General features: G+C 49.0%; 7 protein-coding genes and 1 non-coding gene across 8 annotated transcripts; 7 read left to right on the top strand and 1 right to left on the bottom strand.

The window, feature by feature from the left end:
• Window positions 1-1,203: 1,203 nt before the first annotated feature.
• On the bottom strand, window positions 1,204-1,754 carry VFPPC_08555 (hypothetical protein; the record flags this gene model as incomplete). Its single annotated transcript, XM_018287242.1, has 3 exons — window positions 1,204-1,301; window positions 1,378-1,496; window positions 1,540-1,754. 3 exons carry the CDS (start codon window positions 1,752-1,754, stop codon window positions 1,204-1,206), a joined length of 432 nt encoding a protein of 143 aa, XP_018144195.1.
• A 2,439-nt stretch (window positions 1,755-4,193) lies between these two features.
• VFPPC_14435 (hypothetical protein) lies at window positions 4,194-5,102 on the top strand (the record flags this gene model as incomplete). Its single annotated transcript, XM_018292204.1, has 1 exon — window positions 4,194-5,102. One exon carries the CDS (start codon window positions 4,194-4,196, stop codon window positions 5,100-5,102), a length of 909 nt encoding a protein of 302 aa, XP_018144194.1.
• A 1,551-nt stretch (window positions 5,103-6,653) lies between these two features.
• On the top strand, window positions 6,654-14,433 carry VFPPC_08554 (phosphatidylinositol 3- and 4-kinase; the record flags this gene model as incomplete). The annotated part of the gene is made up of 9 exons (XM_018287241.1): window positions 6,654-7,263; window positions 7,317-7,963; window positions 8,017-8,300; window positions 8,353-9,481; window positions 9,539-9,787; window positions 9,837-11,075; window positions 11,127-11,601; window positions 11,656-12,136; window positions 12,189-14,433. The coding sequence occupies 9 exons, from the start codon at window positions 6,654-6,656 to the stop codon at window positions 14,431-14,433; spliced, it is 7,359 nt and encodes a 2,452-aa protein (XP_018144193.1).
• Window positions 14,434-15,286: 853 nt separating this feature from the next.
• Window positions 15,287-16,584, top strand: VFPPC_14434 (ubiquitin-conjugating enzyme; the record flags this gene model as incomplete). Its single annotated transcript, XM_018292203.1, has 6 exons — window positions 15,287-15,305; window positions 15,362-15,497; window positions 15,570-15,671; window positions 15,734-15,806; window positions 15,865-15,945; window positions 16,003-16,584. The coding sequence occupies 6 exons, from the start codon at window positions 15,287-15,289 to the stop codon at window positions 16,582-16,584; spliced, it is 993 nt and encodes a 330-aa protein (XP_018144192.1).
• A 466-nt stretch (window positions 16,585-17,050) lies between these two features.
• VFPPC_14433 (hypothetical protein) lies at window positions 17,051-18,286 on the top strand (the record flags this gene model as incomplete). The annotated part of the gene is made up of 1 exon (XM_018292202.1): window positions 17,051-18,286. One exon carries the CDS (start codon window positions 17,051-17,053, stop codon window positions 18,284-18,286), a length of 1,236 nt encoding a protein of 411 aa, XP_018144191.1.
• A 335-nt stretch (window positions 18,287-18,621) lies between these two features.
• Window positions 18,622-19,471, top strand: VFPPC_08553 (ubiquitin carboxyl-terminal hydrolase; the record flags this gene model as incomplete). The annotated part of the gene is made up of 2 exons (XM_018287240.1): window positions 18,622-18,976; window positions 19,101-19,471. The coding sequence occupies 2 exons, from the start codon at window positions 18,622-18,624 to the stop codon at window positions 19,469-19,471; spliced, it is 726 nt and encodes a 241-aa protein (XP_018144190.1).
• Window positions 19,472-19,915: 444 nt separating this feature from the next.
• Window positions 19,916-20,203, top strand: VFPPC_14432 (hypothetical protein; the record flags this gene model as incomplete). The annotated part of the gene is made up of 2 exons (XM_018292201.1): window positions 19,916-20,002; window positions 20,063-20,203. The coding sequence occupies 2 exons, from the start codon at window positions 19,916-19,918 to the stop codon at window positions 20,201-20,203; spliced, it is 228 nt and encodes a 75-aa protein (XP_018144189.1).
• Window positions 20,204-20,374: 171 nt separating this feature from the next.
• VFPPC_17284 lies at window positions 20,375-20,466 on the top strand. The gene has a single exon. It is a non-coding gene; the product is annotated as a tRNA-Pro (tRNA).
• Window positions 20,467-20,543: the final 77 nt, after the last annotated feature.

The raw sequence follows: 20,543 nt of genomic DNA, 5'->3' as shown, positions 1-20,543 counted from the left end.
ATAGTTTCCATTTCAGTAAGCCGTGGACCGTCTCCAGAAGCAGAAAACAGAAGCAGCGGTTATTCTTTGCTATGTCGCCTTCTGTGTACGAGAGCAGCCGAGATGCGAGGAGATCCTTTTGCAGAGTCCAGCCTTTGTTGCCTGCTGCAAAGTTGTGATTGTAAGATCAACTCGACTAAATGGAAATATGGCTAGACTCCGTCATATTGTTGCCTGTGAGTGCTGTCGTATCCCCCAGGAGTCTTCTGGCCACAAATATCAAAGAGCCCGCCTACGTGGTTATATGTGTCGTGCAATTTCGGTGCCTCTTGGCTCCAGTCTTCGTAGGAATCTTGAAAGATGCACAGATAATTTACCCATTGGCAGTGCATATCGAGGGCTCTCGAGAAAACGATGGAATCTCGAATGTTTGGAGCATATTCTTCAGGAGCAAGGCCATCCTCCAAACCTTCAAGGGATTTATGCGTCAGGATACAGCTGGACGTTCCACCCGGAGTATAAAGGAGAGCTGTCCATCTGTCAGGACCGGACCCCTCATGTGCAAAAGGAGAATTCGCTGTGTAAAACCCGAGATCAATGACTCTGGTGGGAAGTATCTTGATCTGATTACAGAAAGGAAAACACTGATCACGGCCTGCGACACTCTCGTCAAGCTACTTCTTGATGATGCTGAGGGAGGATTCCGCAACAAATTTTGTGACGATTGCAACCTTCAAGAGCAAACGAGTGAGATCGTCCCGGCCGACTAATTGTCGCCATTGAACGCGAATATTAGACATTTACGTGCCACGTTTCTGCGTGCGTATTGTCTCTTGAAATGGGAAAGGTCGTAAGACACCGAACATGTCATTGATTCGATACGCACTCCGAACAGCTCCTTAACGCTCAGCAATACTGGACTGCAAATTCATGTACAAAATATCCGTCTGTATGCGGTGGAAGGCATGATTTCGGGTGTACTCCGCTTCGCAACATATCGTGTTCTTGCAGTAAAGCGGTCGACATCATAAGCAGAGTGCACATGCTTGGGCGGTTCCATTTCGTATACTAAGATCGAGTCATGGCAAGGGACTCCGTGGAACGCAATATCTCTTCAAGCGGGATTTGATGCGACTGTGAATTATGCTTGGCCAGGTTCTCTTTCAAAGGGCGGCAGCGGTCGCCGAATGCCTATCACACAACTATTGCAGTGGACTTTTAAGCTTATCCATGTACCACACACGTCCTGGCCTTTAATACAGAATGATCAAGATGCTGCAGAATGATAGAAGTTGTCCTGTTGTCACTATGCTGCTTCTTGGCTGAGTTGAAGCACAGTTAGAATCCAGAGACTACTGGGATCGGTAAGTGCGGTGATCCAGACGTCACACACCTGGCCAGAAAAGCCATAAATGAAACGTATCTTTATGGGGGCCTCATCCTCAGGAGCATTTGGTGGTAAGCTGTACCGTTTCTGGTTCGTTTCTGACGGCCAAGGGGTGTAGCTGTAAGCTGAACTCTCAGCGACCTGTCCATACAGGCCAGAAAACATTGTTATGCCCGTATTGCAACATGCTACTATGCACTAAACCTCCTTTATAGGATATGCTTGTATCCGCCACCAGAGGCGTCTTGTTTAGGGATGGAACTCTAGGGATTGCACCGATTATGACACGGCTGTAATCATAAGGCGTCCTCCCGGGGACCTGACGGCTCAGGTTTGACCAAATTCTGGGTAGAAATCTGCGGGTAACGACCTTTTCTAACATGGTCATGAGTGAAACTGTGCGGTTGCTGTATGCTTGAAAGTGATAGATGACGATGTTGCCGCTGTTAGAAGGCTAATAAAGCCGGAATCGACCGTAAGTAATCAAGGCTCTCACTGTGAACGTTTGGCGTACTTCAGTGCTCCTGATTTGGTTCTTTTCTTACTCAATCTTCTTTTGGATCATTTATAGACGAATCAAGCTATGTGCGGAGATGGGTTATTAAGTACAGTATTGCTTATGAGAGCTGAGCCCTCTTTCTATTCAACTACACATGTCCTAAACACGTCAGATTAGATCATTTGCAGTTGACACAGCCTGTAGTCCTTCTTCAAATTCGGACTTTATACCGGCACTTCTACAAATCCATTAATATTGAAGCTAGATGACTCAATATGTCTTATGCGCCAGCGAGGGACTTGTCCTAGCTGCCTGGAAAGTCATACAGTGGCAGCTGCAAACACCACGGAATTCGAATGCATGAGTGAGACGATAGCCTGTTTTTCTTCTTCGCCAAGACCTAGAGAATTTGACAACCAGGTTGCCAGAACCTCATGTACTGCACGATGTTGGGGTCGATTGCAGCAGGACTGCTTGGGAGGCCAAAATCCCCAACACGACAGCAAACATGGAACCTGAAAGAGCCATCATGTTGGGTATCAAAGAACGACAGTAAGCTGTTGAGGACTGAAGTTGAATTTCCATCAGAACAGGCACAATTTGTGCGGCAGAGTCAGTCCATTTCAATGTTCCTGTATTGATCATCGGCTAGAGTGTTTCAAGGCCGCAGTCTGAGACCGGTTGCGCCCTGCCCGTACCAAGATGTGAGCCAATATACCACCATCGAAATTGTATAGTGATAAATACGTGGTCTTGTTATTTGGCCATTTCCTTGAACTTTTGTTGTCAGAGTAAGAACCTCTGGTGTGGTAATGCCGCCTCCAACCACTCAAACTCGATAGCTTGGAAGAACAGCTTGCGGCAGGGTGATTTACATTTGAAACCCCGCACAGAGTTGTTTCGCAGCAGGTGTTAGTTACAGTTTGATGTGATGCTTCATCTTGGCATCCCGTCCCGTCTGGGCGAGAAGCTTGGAAGACGCTACTCTCAGCCCATGTCACACATATTTTACAACTTCCCTGCCCCCCGCGGATTGAGCTGTAAAGTAGCCCAGCCACGACTTCACCTACCGTCCAATCATGGCGGATGCGTTAATCCGCTTCGGAGAGTCGCCCGGCGTTTTGGGTCTGAGCACACCCTTCAAGGACGAAAAAGGTTGGGATTGCCCTGGTTTGGATGCCAAGTAAGACGCGGGACGGCACAGAAATGGAGAAACCCCAGCGGCATATGGAGTTCTCCGAAGATAACATCCGCACTCACCGGTTGTCAAGCGGAGGCAAAATCAGATTACCAAAAGTTTCACCGAAGCAAAACGCCTTTCTTCTCTGACCCTGGGGGGCCTTATGCCAGGGCGGCTGCCCTGAGTCATGGTGTAATAATGTCAGAACGCCATGGTCTATGTCAATACGGAGTACTATTTGCTGGAAAAACACGAGAATCAGCCTTAGCCCGATAAGTTGTATACCAGCGGTAGTTGTAAGTGGCTTGCATAGCATGCACAATGGAGGGGAGCTAAGCTCAGCTGCGTCGGAACAGCCTTGAATCCTTCTCCCTTGCGTTTGCAACCTCTAATCCAGTCTTTGCCTCTTGAACAAGTAATGAAGGCTCTCTCAATTGATAACAAACAATTGGTGGGAAGTGAAGAAGCCTGAATATGTTCGCATTTGGCTTCATGAAAAGCAAATCTACATCTCAACTTGCCGTGGCATGGGTATAAATAAGCACTAAGAGGAACTAAAATAGTCCACTCTCCAACATACCAGTGGTGAGCTTTTCGGATATTTAACAAACTGCCAAGGAGGAAGGATAGATTAGCTCGCGATCTACGGGACGGGAAGCAAGAAAAAGCATCTCGGGAAGAACTGACTCGTCCTCAAGCCAAAGGTGTCAAAGCCCATCTGACGAAATAAACGTTTCATCAAATTTTGGCGGACAGGCAGGTGTTGGAGCTTGATCCCTGCTTTGCTGGGGAGCTGGAGCTTCACAATGCGAACTACGCAGGGGTAGTCTAAGACATGGCAACTGCTGAAGACGTCCTGTTGGTGTTTGCAGGCTTGGGGGCCGAGAGGGCTTGTCCGAGCCCCTGATGATCATGCCGGCACGGCACATCAACACGGTGTAGTACGAGGTCTGAATCCACCCCAACCGATTGCCGATTAGAAATAGGCGTCTCCCTTCTCAAGGCCGTCTAGTTCCAAGTGCTCCGTCATCTCAGCTTCGATCCTCTCTTCACTCTGTCATCACTCTCACAGCTTCTCGGCTTTGGCCTAGACCTCGGACAACCATGCTACCAGCAACAACACCGATATAACACACGAGTCTCTGAAAATGGAGGACCTCATGCAGGACTTGCCCATGTCTATGATGTTTGCCGCTTTTACCGGCATCTCATGGTACATCGGGATCGAGATCAATATATCCTTATTCCTTCTTTTCAAGCATCGCCGTGGTCTGTATTTCTGGTCATGCGCGCTCACGTCTTGGGGCGTGATTTTACAGCCTCTTTTCATGATCCTGGCCGACTATAACATTTGGAAAGATAAGATACCAGCCATAGTTATCATTTACCTGACATGGCTCATCATGGTGGTGCCCCAGAGTTGGGTCCTCTATTCACGACTACATCTGCTCATCAACACCACGAAGACACTAAGCCGCATCAAACTTGTCCTCATATTTACCTCGATTGTATTTTCTATTCCAACCATTGTGATTGGTACCCTAGCTGTGAGTGTTGCCTGCCCGAGTATTAACAAAGACGCGGTGCGAACAGTTGCTAACTTGGCCTCCGTTCAGCAAGCAACGACATTAAAACTCACTTCCTTCAACCTCATCTGGGACCGTGTGCAGCTCGTAGTCTTCGTTGTGCAGGAGTCTGCCCTCGGCATTCTCTACATATTTCAGACGCGTAACTACCTACGCGAACGCGCCCCGATCCTTGAGCGCTCCTGGGCCACGCCGTCTACTATTGAATGGAAAAGAAGCAAGCAGAAAAACATGCTATCACAGCTGATATGTACGAATCTGCTCATCATCGCGCTGGATATCACCCTGATTGGCATCCAGTGCGCCAATCTTTTCTACCTGCAGGCCGCATTTAAACCGTGTGTTTACGGCATTAAGCTGAAGGTTGAATTCGTCATCCTAAATCGCCTCATCAAGCTTGTTAATCAAGCCTCATCTACCGTTCCGACCGATTCTATTGACTACGGCCATGCGACGAATTCGGATAAATAAAGCTTAAGAAGGACGAGATAACGGAATAATGAATAGGGCACGCCGACGCCAAACCTCGCTTTTGGCTTGTTCTGCGGTCTGCGTGGCCAGCATAGGAGACAATCTGGCTTAGCCCGTCATACAAGGGTTGCCATATTCCCATATACTGCAAGAAATGCGATTACGACTGCAGTTCCGGCGGTTATACACGTTTCCTGGCTGCGGACAGCAGCGAACTTGATGCTTCAGTGAGTGTGCACTGGGTAGGGTTTTGTTGGCCCGAAAGATATCCTTGTGTTGAAACTCGTATTCGGCCTGAATCAAATGACACCAGCCAAGGACAGTAATACAGGCTCGATATGGTGGTCGGATATTAGAAGCCGCATACGTCGCCATAGACTACATACATGCCTTCACAATGGGATGAGCCAAGGGTATACAAAGGAATTTTGTTTTCCGGTCAGGTTTTCAGGGTTCTTACTATCGCTTGATGTGTTCGACTTCTATAAGATGAAACACCCAACAAGCCACCGCCACATACGATCCAACGTCTACTTCTTTATGCGGCTGGACGGCAGGGCATGGTTGCATTGCATCTTGACACATTCTGCTGCAACGGAAGGCATTTGATCGGGACTATGCTCCTTCAACTAATCAGTCCCTTTTCAGTCGAAGAAAGTCCCAACCTGCTCCATATGCCCGTTGCCGTGGGCGTCGACCCAGCTCTGCCCCCCGCCAAAGCGGTTCGTCGTACACGGAATAAAGTGGTGGGGAGTCGGGCGCGGGCAAAAAGATGATGATGGAATGTCTTATGGGCAATGGGCACTGCTTTTATGAAGTCAGTACTTATGGAGTTGTCGCCATGCATTGCCGCGCCAGATGGAAGACTTATGATATGTGACAAATTGATTCTCTCATGTACTATATGGAGAATCTTGTCCGGGCTTAGACGAGTTCGAAACCTTTATTAGTTCGAATTACTAGAAGGAATTTCATCACTTGTCGAATATCATGATGAAGTGTCTTGTTTGCCTTGTTGTGATTGTAAGCCTAGCACGTCTAACAGCTGTCTTTTAGATGCATGCCCTCTGGTCAAGCAAGACCACAATTCTGCGTTCCCCGTGAAGCACTTTTTGATCCATCGTCGGATACTTATGTTGCTTATGGAGAAAATCACCGTGTAATGCTGGTAGAAGCACAACTAGAGTTATTCCGTTTATGAAATGCCTCGTCTCCCTATGCCTGTTCTAACGGGTGAGAGGCTGCGATAGCTAACACCTTATACACAGCATGAATGATGGGAAACGCAAACCAAGTTGATAGGCAATAGTCTTAGTGAGAATTCTTCATTTCCCTGAGATTTTGCCTTCGATTTTTATTTGTAACATTCGTCCCGCAAGACTACATTTACCGTTCGTGAAAACTAACGCCAACTTTACCATTACAGTCACGTGAAGGCGCGTTGAACCCCACGACCAGGATCGCGTCTCCCAGACGACCGCCTGGTGACTTCTGTCAATTCTTCCTCAAGGCTCAAGGCAATTTCAAGCGTTACACAATGCCAGCAGGACGATGGCACAAAACTCCCGTGGGAATACAGCAACGCTAGGTCACCATGGCGGCGTTGCCGCCGCGGGAGATGGTCCGCCCCCGTCCACATTGGCCGCGCAGCTTGTTGAGAACATATCCACCTCCACGAAATCCTCACGATCGGACGATGGCAATGAACTCAAGGGACTCTTTGCCACAATACAAAAGGTGAAAGACCACCCGGATCTTCTCAAGACCCATGAAGATCGAGTTGAACACAATCACATGCTCATCTATGTGTACTGTCGTGTGGCTTTGGAAGGGATTAAACTGGACGATCCATTTGCGAACCGATCGCACACCCATAACGAAGCTCTGAAAGCAATAAACTTCCTGCGATTTACAATTAAAGAGACTCCTTCTGTGCTTGCGTATACCAATGCTTCAAACACTCTGCTCCACAGAGGCACCGAGCCTCTGTGGGTATGGCTTCTGCCACATCTGCTGAGGTTCCTTGGGCATGCCATTTTCGAGGAGTTAGAAGGTTCTCTCGAGGGCTTTTTGCAATATTTGCTCCTAGTGATATCGCGAACTGACGAACTGTGGTCTCTTGGTCCAGCATTGGTTCTCTATTTGCGATCCTGCGTCTCTGGTAGGTCTGCATCTGCCTGCAGGACGGAAGAAACGAACACTAATTGATTCCAGGTGCGACTGACCAGCTACAAAACACGTCATTGGACCCTTCTGAACCAAATAGCTTTGGTTCTATTCATCTCCCGTCTCAATTCGCACTCCATCAGATACTACAGAAAAGGTCTATCAGCGCTTGGTCTACATATCGGATCTCATCGTCGTCCCAGGCAATTCGACAGATAACGAGCCTCGCAAAGATACTTGCATATCCCTTCATCGTACAAGACTCGGCCTTCTCCTCCCTGGCTTCATTGTCGCAAACTGCTCCATGGCTCTTGGACACTTGGCTTGATCTACGCAACGCACAAAAGCGATGGGACCTTGCTGATTCGAGCTCTCCTATTCCTCTCATAGAGACGGTGCTACATGTGTCTCATGGACTGCAAGTTGGAAGTGAAATGACAGCGACATTTAGAGATAAATCGCATGCCCTTTTAGTTTTGCTATGTAGTGAGATGGTGTCCTCTCCAGAGGCACTTATTCAGGCAGGCGAATCAGGGGACAAAGCCCGACAGTTATACTGCCAGGCACTTTTGGCGATATCCAAGGCTACACTGGAATCATACTCAATAGGACGTATGGCAGCGTCAAAGTTGGTCCAGGAGTTGACTCTACTCTCATCACAACATGCTTCCATTGGGGAGGATACCGATATTTGGGTGAGCAGAATTCTACCTATCTAATTACTTTTAATAGCGCTGACAAATTGAAGCGATGCACGCGTTTGCTACGACAGATTGTATATGCAGCACCACAGCAGACTTTCGATGAGGATACGAGCCCATCGCATTTTCGGGATGAGGAAGTCCAAAAAGTTGTGGAGAGTCTGAATCTCAACTACGGCCAAAGTTCTCAGTCAAAGTCGGTCACCAAAAAGAGGAAAGTTGTTTCCTCAGATTCTAATCCAATATCGAGCCTTTTCCGAGCCATATATGAGACACTTGACGTGGCTTGGACAGGCGATGAGGCCGAGCTGATGCCTGAAGCACTATTTTTGTAAGTGCAATCTTCGCATAATCGTTGTTATTTCGCAGCTGACTCTGTGCAGAGAGAGATTCGACAAAATCCCTAGCAGCAGTAAATCTCTCGCTTTGGATCTTCTTTCCAGAATATCCTGCGTATGTGACGGCTTAGATGCAGCCGTAGCCAAAACAGCAACAGAAAGCCAGTGTCCAGTGTGTGACCAAGGTCGCAAGCCAAAGCTCTCCGTAGAGTTTCAAAGTACCAAGGCCGCCTCCCGATCCATATTTTCAAAGCTCATTCAAAGATCCTCTTTTTTAGAGTCGAGGCAGCCCCGTGTTGCGGCAATGATCGCGCTGCGAAGACTGGTGTGTCATTGTGATGACGCAGACTTTTTGAGCATCGAGGCTTCAGGACCTGGCCAATGGTGTTTACAGTCTTTGAATAGCTCTGTCAGGGAACTGCGTATTGCCGCAGGGAGGACACTTCGTGCATTCATGCCGACGAACCCTGTTAGCGGTGTCGGGGATGACTTAATCGCAAGGAATCGCAAAAACACGATTGCTCTTCTCAAATCAACATCTGACCAAGATGCAGCACACTTAGTGGAAACCCGAATTCTGGCGTGGGGTCAAGTTGGTCGCGTTGTATCAGAGGATGAGTTGAACTTGGTCTTGATCAAGCTCGTCGACTACCTTGGAAGTAGCAACAACATCGTGTCTGCTTTCACCTTCAACGAACTTCTGAACCTAGCGGACGCTCGTAGCACAACTCCAAGACGCCTTCTTGAGCCATTCTGGAAGAGTCTCGCGTACATGACGACAAAAGACATGATTCAGCGACCTCAACGAAGTCGCGCAGTTGCAGAACTACTACAAATATCTGTCAATGAACTCCTCTTGTTAATACAGACACATGCCTTGCCGTGGTTGGTATTAGACAGGCGCCAGGATGTCATTCAGAAGATTGCAGAAGCTCGCCAGGAAAAGGAGGTCTGGATGCCACTGATGGACGGATCGAATCTCGCCGCAACATTGGCACTTTTGTTGGTTCAAGACTCTGGCGACATTGATGAGTTCACTAAATCTCGCTTGAACGAAATACATCCCCATTTCCACTCTCTCTCTTTGCTTGACCTGTTTCAATCGGAGCCCGTTCTTATTGCGTTGGAGCTACTCAAAACAGCCGCAACTGCAGACAAGACCAAGCGATCTCTTGTAAGCTGCAAATTGATATCATCAACATTTCCGAATCATAATACTGATAGCTGGCAGGTTCACGACGCGCTTCAATTAATGGCAACCACTATCTTGACAGCAAGCAAGGACCCCAAGAGCAAGAAAGGGTACGTAATTGGTCGCTTTCTGCAGTCACATATATTGGGCCTCATGGCTCGTCTAACCGATGTCATAAATGATTCCATCTCTTTGCAACCGCCTGTTATGGAACAAAGAACGAGCATTGGAACTTTGGAAGAGATGATCAAGGTTTGCAAGCATCATGCCCGGATCGCTAGGCCCCAGGTACGTTTACCCTCAAGTTTGGTATTGCCTTTTCTAACGTATCCGTCAGATATCAGCCTGTCTTCTCGCAGCTATTTCTCAAGAGTCTTTAAGAGAGTCAAGTTTTTCTTGTTGGGCGGCGATGCTCACTCATTTGGAGGAAGAAGACGTCGAAGCATTGCTCGAGACTACCTTCTTCATCGTTAGTCGCTATTGGACGACGCTGGACGCGACGACCGCAACTATTGGCAAAAATATGCTTGTGTCCTTATTGGATAAGCATGGCGCCATGGTAGAGATACACATCAGCAAACTCCCTTCTCTGTCGGCCTGCAAGGGCCTCGAAGTGGTTGAGAAGAATCTGAAGGCAATGCGTCCCGCTCTTTCCATGGAAGAAGCGTTGGATGTCTTTGCCCAGAGAGTTAGCCATGACAACGCGGGCGTTGTTCATCAAGCCTTGGCAGAACTTGCGCCGTACCTAAGGGATAATCAGAATGCCTTGTACACGTCGGCTGTGAGTCAACGGCCGGATAATGCTATCACTACGGTGCTGCGATCACTTCTCGACTGCGCATGCAAGTACAACGGAGTACAAGCAGAAATCACCCGGCTGTGCGTTCAGTGTATTGGACTTATTGGGTGCTTGGACTCCAATCAGATTGAAACAGTGAGGGAGCAGCGATCTATTGTCGTGCTGAACAATTTTGAAGCCGCAGAAGAACTCACAGACTTCGGCTTGTTCCTGTTGGAAGAGGTTCTGGTACCATCATTTTTGTCGGCAACCGATACCAAACTCCAAGGCTTTCTTTCCTATGCCATGCAGGAGCTTCTCGACAAATGTGATATTAAGGCAGCGTGCGCCATGAACGAAACTGGTATGATGGGGGGTGGCGATATTTACAGGAAATGGATTGCTATACCGGATCACGCTCGCGAAGTCATCGCACCTTTCCTGACCTCTAGGTACATGGTTGCCCCCATGCCTCCAGTGACTGTTGAGTATCCGATCTTCCATCCGGGCAAACCATATGGCAACTGGCTTCGATCATTTGTTATCGACATGTTGAGAAAAGGACAGCATCCTCATGCTGACTTGCTTTTTGAGCCTATAATGCGCGTCATCCGCGTCAAAGATCTGTCAACTGCAGAATTTCTCCTGCCCTATCTTGTACTGCATGTTTTACTCGGCTCACGAAGCACTGAGGATGAAAAAGACCGAATAGTAAATGAGCTTTTAGGCGTTTTGAGACATCAGCCAGCGGATGATGCATCATACCTTGAACGCGAGGAGATGAAGCGATTTTGTCATGTAAGTGAGCTGGATATCAACCTTTCGTCGGTGAGCTAACTTTCGGCGAAGGCTGTGTTCCGTTGCCTCGATTACGCCATGAGATGGGTTCAACAGAAGAGAGCAACAGGTAGACTTACTCCAGAAGGCAAAGAGAGCGTAGCACGAATACAGGGTGTGCTTGATCAAATTCCTCCAGAGTTGATCTCGCAGCGAGCCACTGACTGCAACGAATATTCTCGTGCCCTATTTCATCTCGAACAACACGCACAGAAAATGGAGCAGCAGAAACGAGAACCGGGAGATCGGAGCAGATTGTTAGAAAAGCTTCAAGATATTTATGCAAATATCGACGAACCTGATGGTCTGGAAGGCATCTCCTCACAGCTTCATGCACTCGATATAAATCAACAAATTCTGAGCCACAAAAAGGCCGGGCGATGGTCATCCGCCCAGACATGGTACGAGATGCAGCTCGCTGAGAACCCCCAAAACACAGACGTTCAGGCAGACCTCCTGAACTGTCTGAAGCAAGCTGGGCAACATGGTCTGTCCCTCTCAACCGTTGGTCTATCAGCGTATATTGCTAACTATCTATTAGACGTGCTTCTAAACCATATTGAGGGCATTCATACTGATCCATCAGCCAATAACAAAATCCTCCCATTCGCTGTGGAAGCCGCATGGGTAACGGGTCGATGGGAAAGCCTTGCCAAGTTTACTGGACGCTTCCAGGGGGATGTAGCTCAGGACTTCAACATGTCTCTCGCAGGCTTGTTTGACTTATTATACCGCCACTACGGCTCTGATATGTTCGACAAGGCTATACAGAGCATGCAAGATAAGATAGCCTCATCGATGACTACATCAGCCACTGCTTCATTGAACTCTGCACATGAGATTTTGCTGAAGTGCCATGTACTTACAGATTTGGACGTCATCCTTAAGACCAAACCAGGCAATGACAATGAGCGGCGGAGAACTCTGGCCCTGCTGGACGGCCGACTGGAAATTATGGGAGGACGTTTCGGTGACAAGCAATACCTCTTGGGTATTAGGCGCGCCGCCATGGAGCTTTCAAGGTATGATCAAGAACGTGTGCTTGACGGATTTTACTTACACGGATTTCCACAGACCGACTTTTGCAGACCTGGACATCTCGGGTCTCTGGTTATCGAGTGCAAGACTGGCTCGAAAAACTAACTCTCTGCATCAATCGTTCAATGCTGTGCTACATGCGTCTCGACTGGGCGATGACTCGGCCACGATTGAGAATGCCAAGCTGTTGTGGCGAGACAATCACCATCGGAAAGCTATACAAATGCTTCAAGGTGCAATTGAACGAAACAAATTTATGACCCAAACTGGGCCCTCGACGAGTACCTCGACTGCCGGAGCATCAAAACTTAACGCTCAACAAAAGTTATTAACAGCTCGAGCACAATTACTTCTTGCCAAATGGCTGGATGCCGCCGGCCAATCTCATGCCGTTGCGTTGCGAGAAAGGTATCAACAACCACCAAAGACATTTTCCACTTGGGAGAAGGGACACTATTATCTTGGGAGGCACTACAAGAAGATTCTCGAAGCCGAACAGTCTCTCAAGGTTGAGGATCAGAGTGACAATTATGTTACTGGTGAAATTTCCAGGCTCGTCATTGAAAATTATGTGCGGTCTCTCAACTCTGGGACAAAATATTTGTACCAGACGCTTCCGAGAATTTTGACTCTATGGTTGGACCTTGGAGCACAGGTTGACAAGGCTCCTGAGGGCAAGATGTCAGTCTCCCGTGAACTGCATAAACGCCGAGTTGAACAACTCAACCTGCTACACTCCTTCCTAGACAAGTATATTTATCGTCTGCCGGCGTACATCTTTTACACAGCTTTACCACAGATTGTGGCTCGAATTGCTCACCCCAATGCAGCAGTTTTCGAGCGTCTCACTCACATTGTAACCAAAGTTGTCGAGGCGCACCCAAGGCAGGCTCTGTGGAGCCTGATTGGCATCATGACGACAAAACAAGCTTCCGAGAGGAAGGTACGAGGCGGACAAATTTTGCAAGCCCTAAGAGGCATTCAAAAGAAGGTAGATGGAACATCTTATGATGTGAAATACCTGATCAGAACTGGTGAGAAATTGGCGGAGCAATTATTGTTGGCCTGTCAAAACGGCGAGTTTCAAGGAAACAAAACGGTCAAGGCCAGTCTTTCACGGGACTTACGCTTCCAGCACAAATGCACACCCTGCCCCTTGGTGGTGCCAGTAGAAAGCTCACTCATAGCTACACTGCCTGCTGTATCAGAACACGTGAAGAAACACAAGGCCTTTTCTCGGGATGTCGTTACGATCGACTGCTTCCTAGACGATGTTCTCGTTCTGAGCTCGCTTGCTAAACCCAGACGGCTGACTGCCCGGGGGTCTGACGGCAAGAGTTACATGCTGCTCATTAAACCCAAAGATGACCTCCGAACGGACCAGCGGCTGATGGAGTTCAATGGCATCATCAATCGTTCCTTGAAGCGAGATGCTGAATCGAGCAGGCGGCAATTGTATATTCGAACGTACGCTGTTGTTCCCTTGAACGAGGAGTGTGGTATTATTGAGTGGGTTCCCGGTATTAAAACGATGAGAGATATTCTCTTAAACCTTTACGCGTCGCAAAAGATTCATCCCGACTACGTGGCACTGAGGCAGTTGATGGAGGAGGCGTCGACGTCCGACAACAAAATCCGAATCTTCACAGATGACGTTTTGGGACGATTCCCGCCCCTTCTTCCGCTGTGGTTTATTCAGCAATTCCCAAGCCCGTCGGCATGGTTTGCCGCTCGACTCAAATACACGAGATCCTGTGCCGTCATGTCCATGGTAGGCACCATTTTAGGGTTGGGTGACCGGCACGGTGAAAATGTCAACTTGGAAGAAGGCAATGGCGGCATCTTCCACGTCGATTTTAACTGTCTGTTCGATAAGGGCATGACATTTGCCAAACCGGAACGAGTCCCGTTTCGGCTGACGCACAATATGGTGTCAGCAATGGGCATATACGGATACGAGGGACCATTCAGAAAATCGTCCGAGCTCACTCTAAGCATCTTACGACAGCAGGAAGAAACGTTGATGACAATTTTGGAAGCGTTTATTTATGATCCTACTCTGGACCTCCAAAAGGAAAAGAAGTCATCGAGGAGAGGCGACACTGGCGTCAGGCTGCAACCACAGAGCGTGGTGGACAGTATCAAGCGGAAAGTAAGGGGACTGTTGCCAAACGAGAGTATCCCGTTGAGCGTGGAAGGTCAAGTGGAAGAGCTCATTAAGCAGGCTGTTGATCCAAGGAATCTGACAGCCATGTACATTGGATGGTGTCCATTTCTGTAATGTATGGAGTGTTTCAGGTCATTTGTTCGGCATAGATGGCGTTTGAGTATGGAAAAGCTAATGCAACTGTATTGGGTTTTGATGAGAGCATAAAATGTTAGGAATGGCAAATTACTGGGATTAAATGGTGGTGCGGATGTTTTTGTTATAACTGGTGAAGTTGATAGGTGTTTATGGTTTGTAGTTCTCGGCGACAGCCGGTTTGGGATCGCCTGTACGGAGTACAACGACTAGGTTTAAGTTCACATGGGTTGGCGCCGAAGATAGTCGTTTTGAACATGTGCACAGAAGTGAATCGAGGCCCTTCAGCCTGTGCAAGACGTCGATTGCAAGGTAAACATGTAGTTTGCAACTGAAGACTGAGCAGACACGCGACTATCAACGCTGCTGTTCTGTCGTTTGACGCGACGACGATGACGGAAGGAAGGTGCGGGCTGCAGCTCCTGCCTGTGGCAGCACGGGACATGGACCAGTTGACCCAACCACCATCGACTGGACTGATCAAACAGCTCTGGCCTGACTGGGGTCTGTCTGGTCCAGTGCAACATTTGTCTTTCCAGACAACCTGATTCTCTCGCTTTTCATCTCATCCCACAACAGAGTTTTCCACGAAGCTGGATATTAAATCCCTTTCAATCCATCGCGCCATATTAAATTTCTTCCTCATCTCACTGAATTTAAGCCATATTGCTGCGACATTGAACCAAGGTGCCTGTCAAGCACTACCTATCAGGCGGACCCTGCAACCAAATTATCTGCCCAGCCTGCGTCGCCAAAAATCCAGTCCCAACTTCGCGAGCAACACGCGGCGCGCAAAACGTTCCAGTGACGCCACCATCAATCCACGCTCAACATGCCTCAATACCGCATTGGTATGGTTCACAATATTCAAATCCCTTTGCAAGAAGATGTACTCATACGTTCGCAGAACTTTCGCCCAACAACAGGGCAGGATGCAAAGACTCCGTCTGTTCCAAGGAGCAAGTCAAGATCCTTAAAGGAGAGATGCGATTTGGCAGCTGGGTGGAAGTCAAAGACCATGGAAGCTGGGCCTGGAAGCACTGGTGCGTTGTTCTAATTGGAAAAGCGGTCGAGTGTCAAGTTCATTCTCGGCCATGACTAATAGTTTTGCTTAGGGGCTGTGTTTCGGGAGCGCAGCTGGTCAACCTGAAGGAGGCGTGTGATCTTGGTGATGACAAGTATGACTTTGATGCCATTGATGGATACGATGAATTGAGGTTTGTTCGCTCACTCATGGAAGGGAGCAGCGTATGGGCACATGACTGATGTCAAATGTTAGCGACCCGGAAATCAAGGAAAAGGTTCGACGATGTGTATTGCAGGGCCACATTGATGCTGAGGACTTCAAAGGCGTATGTTATTGAGATGTTACCCCCAGATGTGAGAGACTTGCTGACTGGTGTTGTGCAGGATCCTGAGAAAAACAAGCCTGGGGAGAAGGGCATTCACCTGACCGCTAAGCAGAAGGCCGCTCTTCAGGCTGCCAAAGATGTAGGCGCTTATGAACTCCTGGCAACATGATCATGGATAACCGCTAACGATGCATAGGACTCCGAGGAGGATGCTAAACCGGCCAAAAAGTCTGCCAAGCGTGGTCGCAAGAAGGATGACGAAGAGGATGAGCCCAAGGCGAAAAAGTCCAAGACTGCGAAGGCAGGAAAGGCAGACAAAGCCACTCCCGCAAAGGGTGCCCGTGGGAAAAAGGCAGCCGTCAAGGAAGAGAGCGAGGACGACGATGAGGCACCAGCGGCAGCTAAGAAGGCTAAAGCTACTCCGGCAAAGAGTGCTCGTGGCAAGAAAGCCGTTGTCAAGGACGAGAGCGAGGAAGATGAAGAAGAGGCCCCCGTGTCAGCCAAAAAGGCCAAGGCTACCAAGGCTAAGGCTACTCCTGCGAAACCGGCATATAAAAAGGCACCTGTCAAAGACGAGAGCGAAGACGAAGAAGAAGAGGTTTCCGTACCAGCCAAAAAGTCCAAAGCCACCCCAAAGGCTGCCAAAGCTTCCGACGCCAAGGCAACAGGGAAAGCTCGTCGCAAGTCAGCTCACAAGGCTACGGCTGACGAATCGGCTGAGGAGAAGGCTGCTCCAAAGGCAAAGGGTCGACGCACCAGCCGCTCAAGTAAAGCTTGAAGTCGTCGTTTGGCGTGTAAAGGGCTGTGATTTCCCAGGCTTTTCGTTGTTTCCAAGTCTCAGAGCAGGAGTCAGTTGTTTGCTCAGCGTAAGGACAGTATTGTGGTTGACAGGGCTTGCTAGCGTTGGTGTGAGATTGACAAAAGTATATGGGTAATATTCGTGGGCGTGTAACAATAGTCAATGTCGGTAGTTGGTTTCCTTGAATGCACATTATAATTGATGCCTATTCGATTCGTACTCGGCACTACGTCTCTCAAACAACATTATTGGTTGACGTTTACAGCATCAGTGTCTGCCTTGGCTGTGAGTCTTGTCCTCACTCAGGTGGCGGAGCCAGTCCAAGTTGGCGTTGATGGTATGCCTGCTCAGCCGCACCCGGCCAGATCATATAAGAAGAACTATTCCAACCTCACAATTTACTTCGTTTACAAAGCAGTATCTACCACATCGCATCGTATCCAAAATGCCCACCATTGTAAGACCTCGCCCTGAAAAAGTCGGCCTCAACACCGACAAAGCGGTCCATTCCTCCGCAGCACTCCTCAAGCAAACCTCCACAGCATGGACAGTCGACAAAGCCCAAGTAACAGACTACGGCGTACAAACCAACAAACGCATCGGTCCTGAGAACCGAGCCGTCCTCCGCACCTCCTTCTCCTACCTAGATGAAACGCCGCGTTCCATCGTACCCTACGGCAACGGCTTCGTAGACGGCATCATTCGTGCGTTTCAACAAGACCTACACTTGGTTCTACGCCCCGACGATGTGTGGCTCGCGATATTAACACAGTTTTCATTCTACGTCAATGGGGCGTCTGACGAACTACGAGACAAGTTTGTCGACCATGACGGCAAAAAGACTATATGCGTGGATGTTACACCCCAGAAATTTGAGGACGTTGACATTGGAAAGCTGAGCGTGCAGTTTACGCAGGCCATGAAGAAACAAGTCAAAGATGGAGACGAATTCGTAGACTGGCTGCTACCTAAATTCAGTACCACGACGGAGACAGACGAAGCCGTAGCTGCAATAATGCTCATGAGCACCATGAAGTCGTACTTTGAGTATCTCATGCTCTGCGGCTGTGGTTTCCCCAGCGTCACATTACAAGGCTCACGAGACGACTGGGTCGATATACGCAACCGTATACCTCGCTTCGCAGACTATGGCACCGACGCCAAAGAGTGGAGTGTGTATCTGGAGAAGATTCTGGATAAGATGATTCTCAGCTTCGACGAGCCAGAGAGTAGGGACGTCAGGGACTTTTGGATGAATGTGCGTCATGCGGCTGGGCATGATGGATCGATGGACATGCGCACCATGTCAGGCTGGATTACGGCATTTTGCTTCTGGACGCAGGAGGGGAAGAGGAACCGCGGGTATGAGGATGAGGTTTTGTATGCGCGGGGAGAGTCAGGGGTGGATAGGAGGAGGTTGGTGTTGGATGGGGTGAGGTTTCCGGTGATGCATTGGAAGGCTGTGACGAGGGGGGTTGCGGAGGTTGGTGTTACGGTGGTGGATTTGAGGGGGGAGAGGATGGAGACGACGGTTGTTGCTGGGAGTGTTGGAGTTGAGGGCGTTGGTGGTGGTGATGGAGGTGGTGATGTTGTTGGTGATAGGGTCGGAGGTGGAGCGATCGGGGTGGTGAGGCCGGTGAGTGGGTGGTGGATGTTGTTGGATAGGATTGAAAAGTTGTGAATTGAAGGTAGGGTCAATTGAATGGTTTTGAGGTACTATTGCATCGTATTTGTGGTATTTGGTTGTAGATGTTGGCTGGTGTTGTCGATGTGAACAATATGAAACGAAATGCATGTAGTCTGGTCTGATGTTTGGCAGACTGGAGTTAAGGCTGCAGGCACTTGCGACGTCATCTGCCCCCCGCCGCACCGCCACTACAGTAGCTACACCCCGCCATGTGCCGTTGACACATGGATGTCATGTCATGTAAAATATCTACAACTGAGCTCAGACAACACCAACACCAACACCAACATCAACTTCAACTTAACTTCACACGCACATCACCACACATCATGTCCAACACCACAAACCCAGACCCCGCCCAAGGCGCCCCCGCCTTCATCCCCCTCGAAGCAAACCCCCAAGAAATGACCCGACTCATCCACAAGCTCGGCGTCTCGTCCGCCCTCCAGCTCCACGACGTCTTCTCCCTGACCGACCCCGAGATGCTCTCCTTCACGCCCCGTCCCGCCCTCGCCCTTCTTCTCGTCTTTCCCGTCAGCGCCGTCTACGAAAGCCACCGCATGGCCGAGGACAACACCGCCGACGAGTACAAGAGCGCCGGGGAGCAAGAGCCCGTCATATGGTGGAAGCAGACTATCAAAAATGCGTGCGGGTTGATGGGTCTGCTGCATGCTGTTTCGAATGGCTCTGCGAGGGACTTGATTGGTATGTGCTAGCCTATCTAGCCAATGTCTTTCCTCTCAGCCTTTTATTGCTTTCCTCTTAATTTACGTATTCCATCCCATCTACAGCTACTAACAATACTTAGAACAAGGATCCATCCTAGACGAACTCCTCAAGAAGTCCATCCCCCTTCCCCCACGAGAACGAGCGGCAGTCCTCGAAAAGACAGATGACATCGCAAGAGCACACAGAGAAGCCGCCTCAGAGGGAGACTCGACTGTGCCCGACGCCGAAGATAACGTAGATTTGCACTACGTGTGCTTCGTCAAGGGCAGCGACGGCGCCATGTGGGAGCTAGATGGGCGGCGGAAAGGCCCCATTCGCCGTGGGGAACTCAAAGACGACGAGGACATGTTGAGTGAAAAGGCGCTGAGTTTGGGGGGTCTCAAGTTTTTGGAGAGGGAGGGCAGTGATCCCAGATTCTGCGCCGTGGTATTATCAGCGGCGTCGGAGTAGTTGTTAACGAGGCTGTACAAAGTGCAAATAAGTTCATATAAAAACCAGCGAATACCAGATAGAGCCTAGCCTCCTTGCAGATGTGCCAGGTATTATTCTGTGGAAGTCCTCCCGTCCTGCCAGGAACTAGCAGACTACAACCTAAAGTCAACTTGAGATCCGATCTCAGGACACGCGACACTCCTTGCCACAACGTCATTCTCCCCACAATGACACTCGGTGACAGTCCAGAATACAGTTTGGGAGCATTTTCTCCGTGATAATCGCCCAGTTTCCCTTTCCCGAGAAAGATGGCCCACGTGCGCCACAGCTGTCATGAAATGACGTCGTCGAGCTACATTGACTTCAACCCTATAAATTGAGCAATTCACAGCATTGAACCAATTCACAATCCACCAACAGCTTCTCATTCTCTAACTACAAACCCAAGATATACAAATTACAATGCCTCGCCCCGGAGACGGCTCAAGCCACAACGGCCCCTTTGAAGAGGCAGGCCACAATATCGCACACGGCGTAGGATCCGTCGACGTACGTTCACCTCAGAAACACAAAATATCAAAATAAAAGAAATGAACTAATTAGCTGCAGACATCCAAAGTTCCGCGGGCTGATAAAACGGCCGATATGCCAGAAGGTCTGAAGGAAGAAGGCGCAGGACTAAAGGGCATGAATGCGAGTGGTGGACAGAGTCAGGGGATTAAGAAGGGCGATAATGTCGGACAGGGTTAACGACATGCATAATTTATAAATATAACTGTTCCATCAATTAAACGGTGCCGTGACTCTGCTGTAAATTATGTGTATGCACTTTACAACATGTGTTGTACAAGGGAGAGAGGAAGACCATAAACAAAAATAACGCACCACTCTCACAAGCAAAAGCGGCAACGTAACCGCGCCGGTCTGGTGGTCTAGTGGTATGATTCTCGCTTAGGGTAACACCCGAAGCATCAGTTTGCGAGAGGTCCCGGGTTCAATCCCCGGCCAGACCCTTCTTTTTGATTTTTTGTCCCATCGTTCGAGGCTGTGTGCGTGGGAATCAATTTCACGCTTTGATTGCCGGATTCTT

The sequence above is a fragment of the Pochonia chlamydosporia genome, chromosome 4 (assembly GCF_001653235.2).
Source record: "Pochonia chlamydosporia 170 chromosome 4, whole genome shotgun sequence".
Taxonomy (NCBI): Eukaryota; Fungi; Ascomycota; class Sordariomycetes; order Hypocreales; family Clavicipitaceae; genus Pochonia; species Pochonia chlamydosporia.
This window is presented reverse-complemented; position numbering and strand designations above follow the sequence as displayed.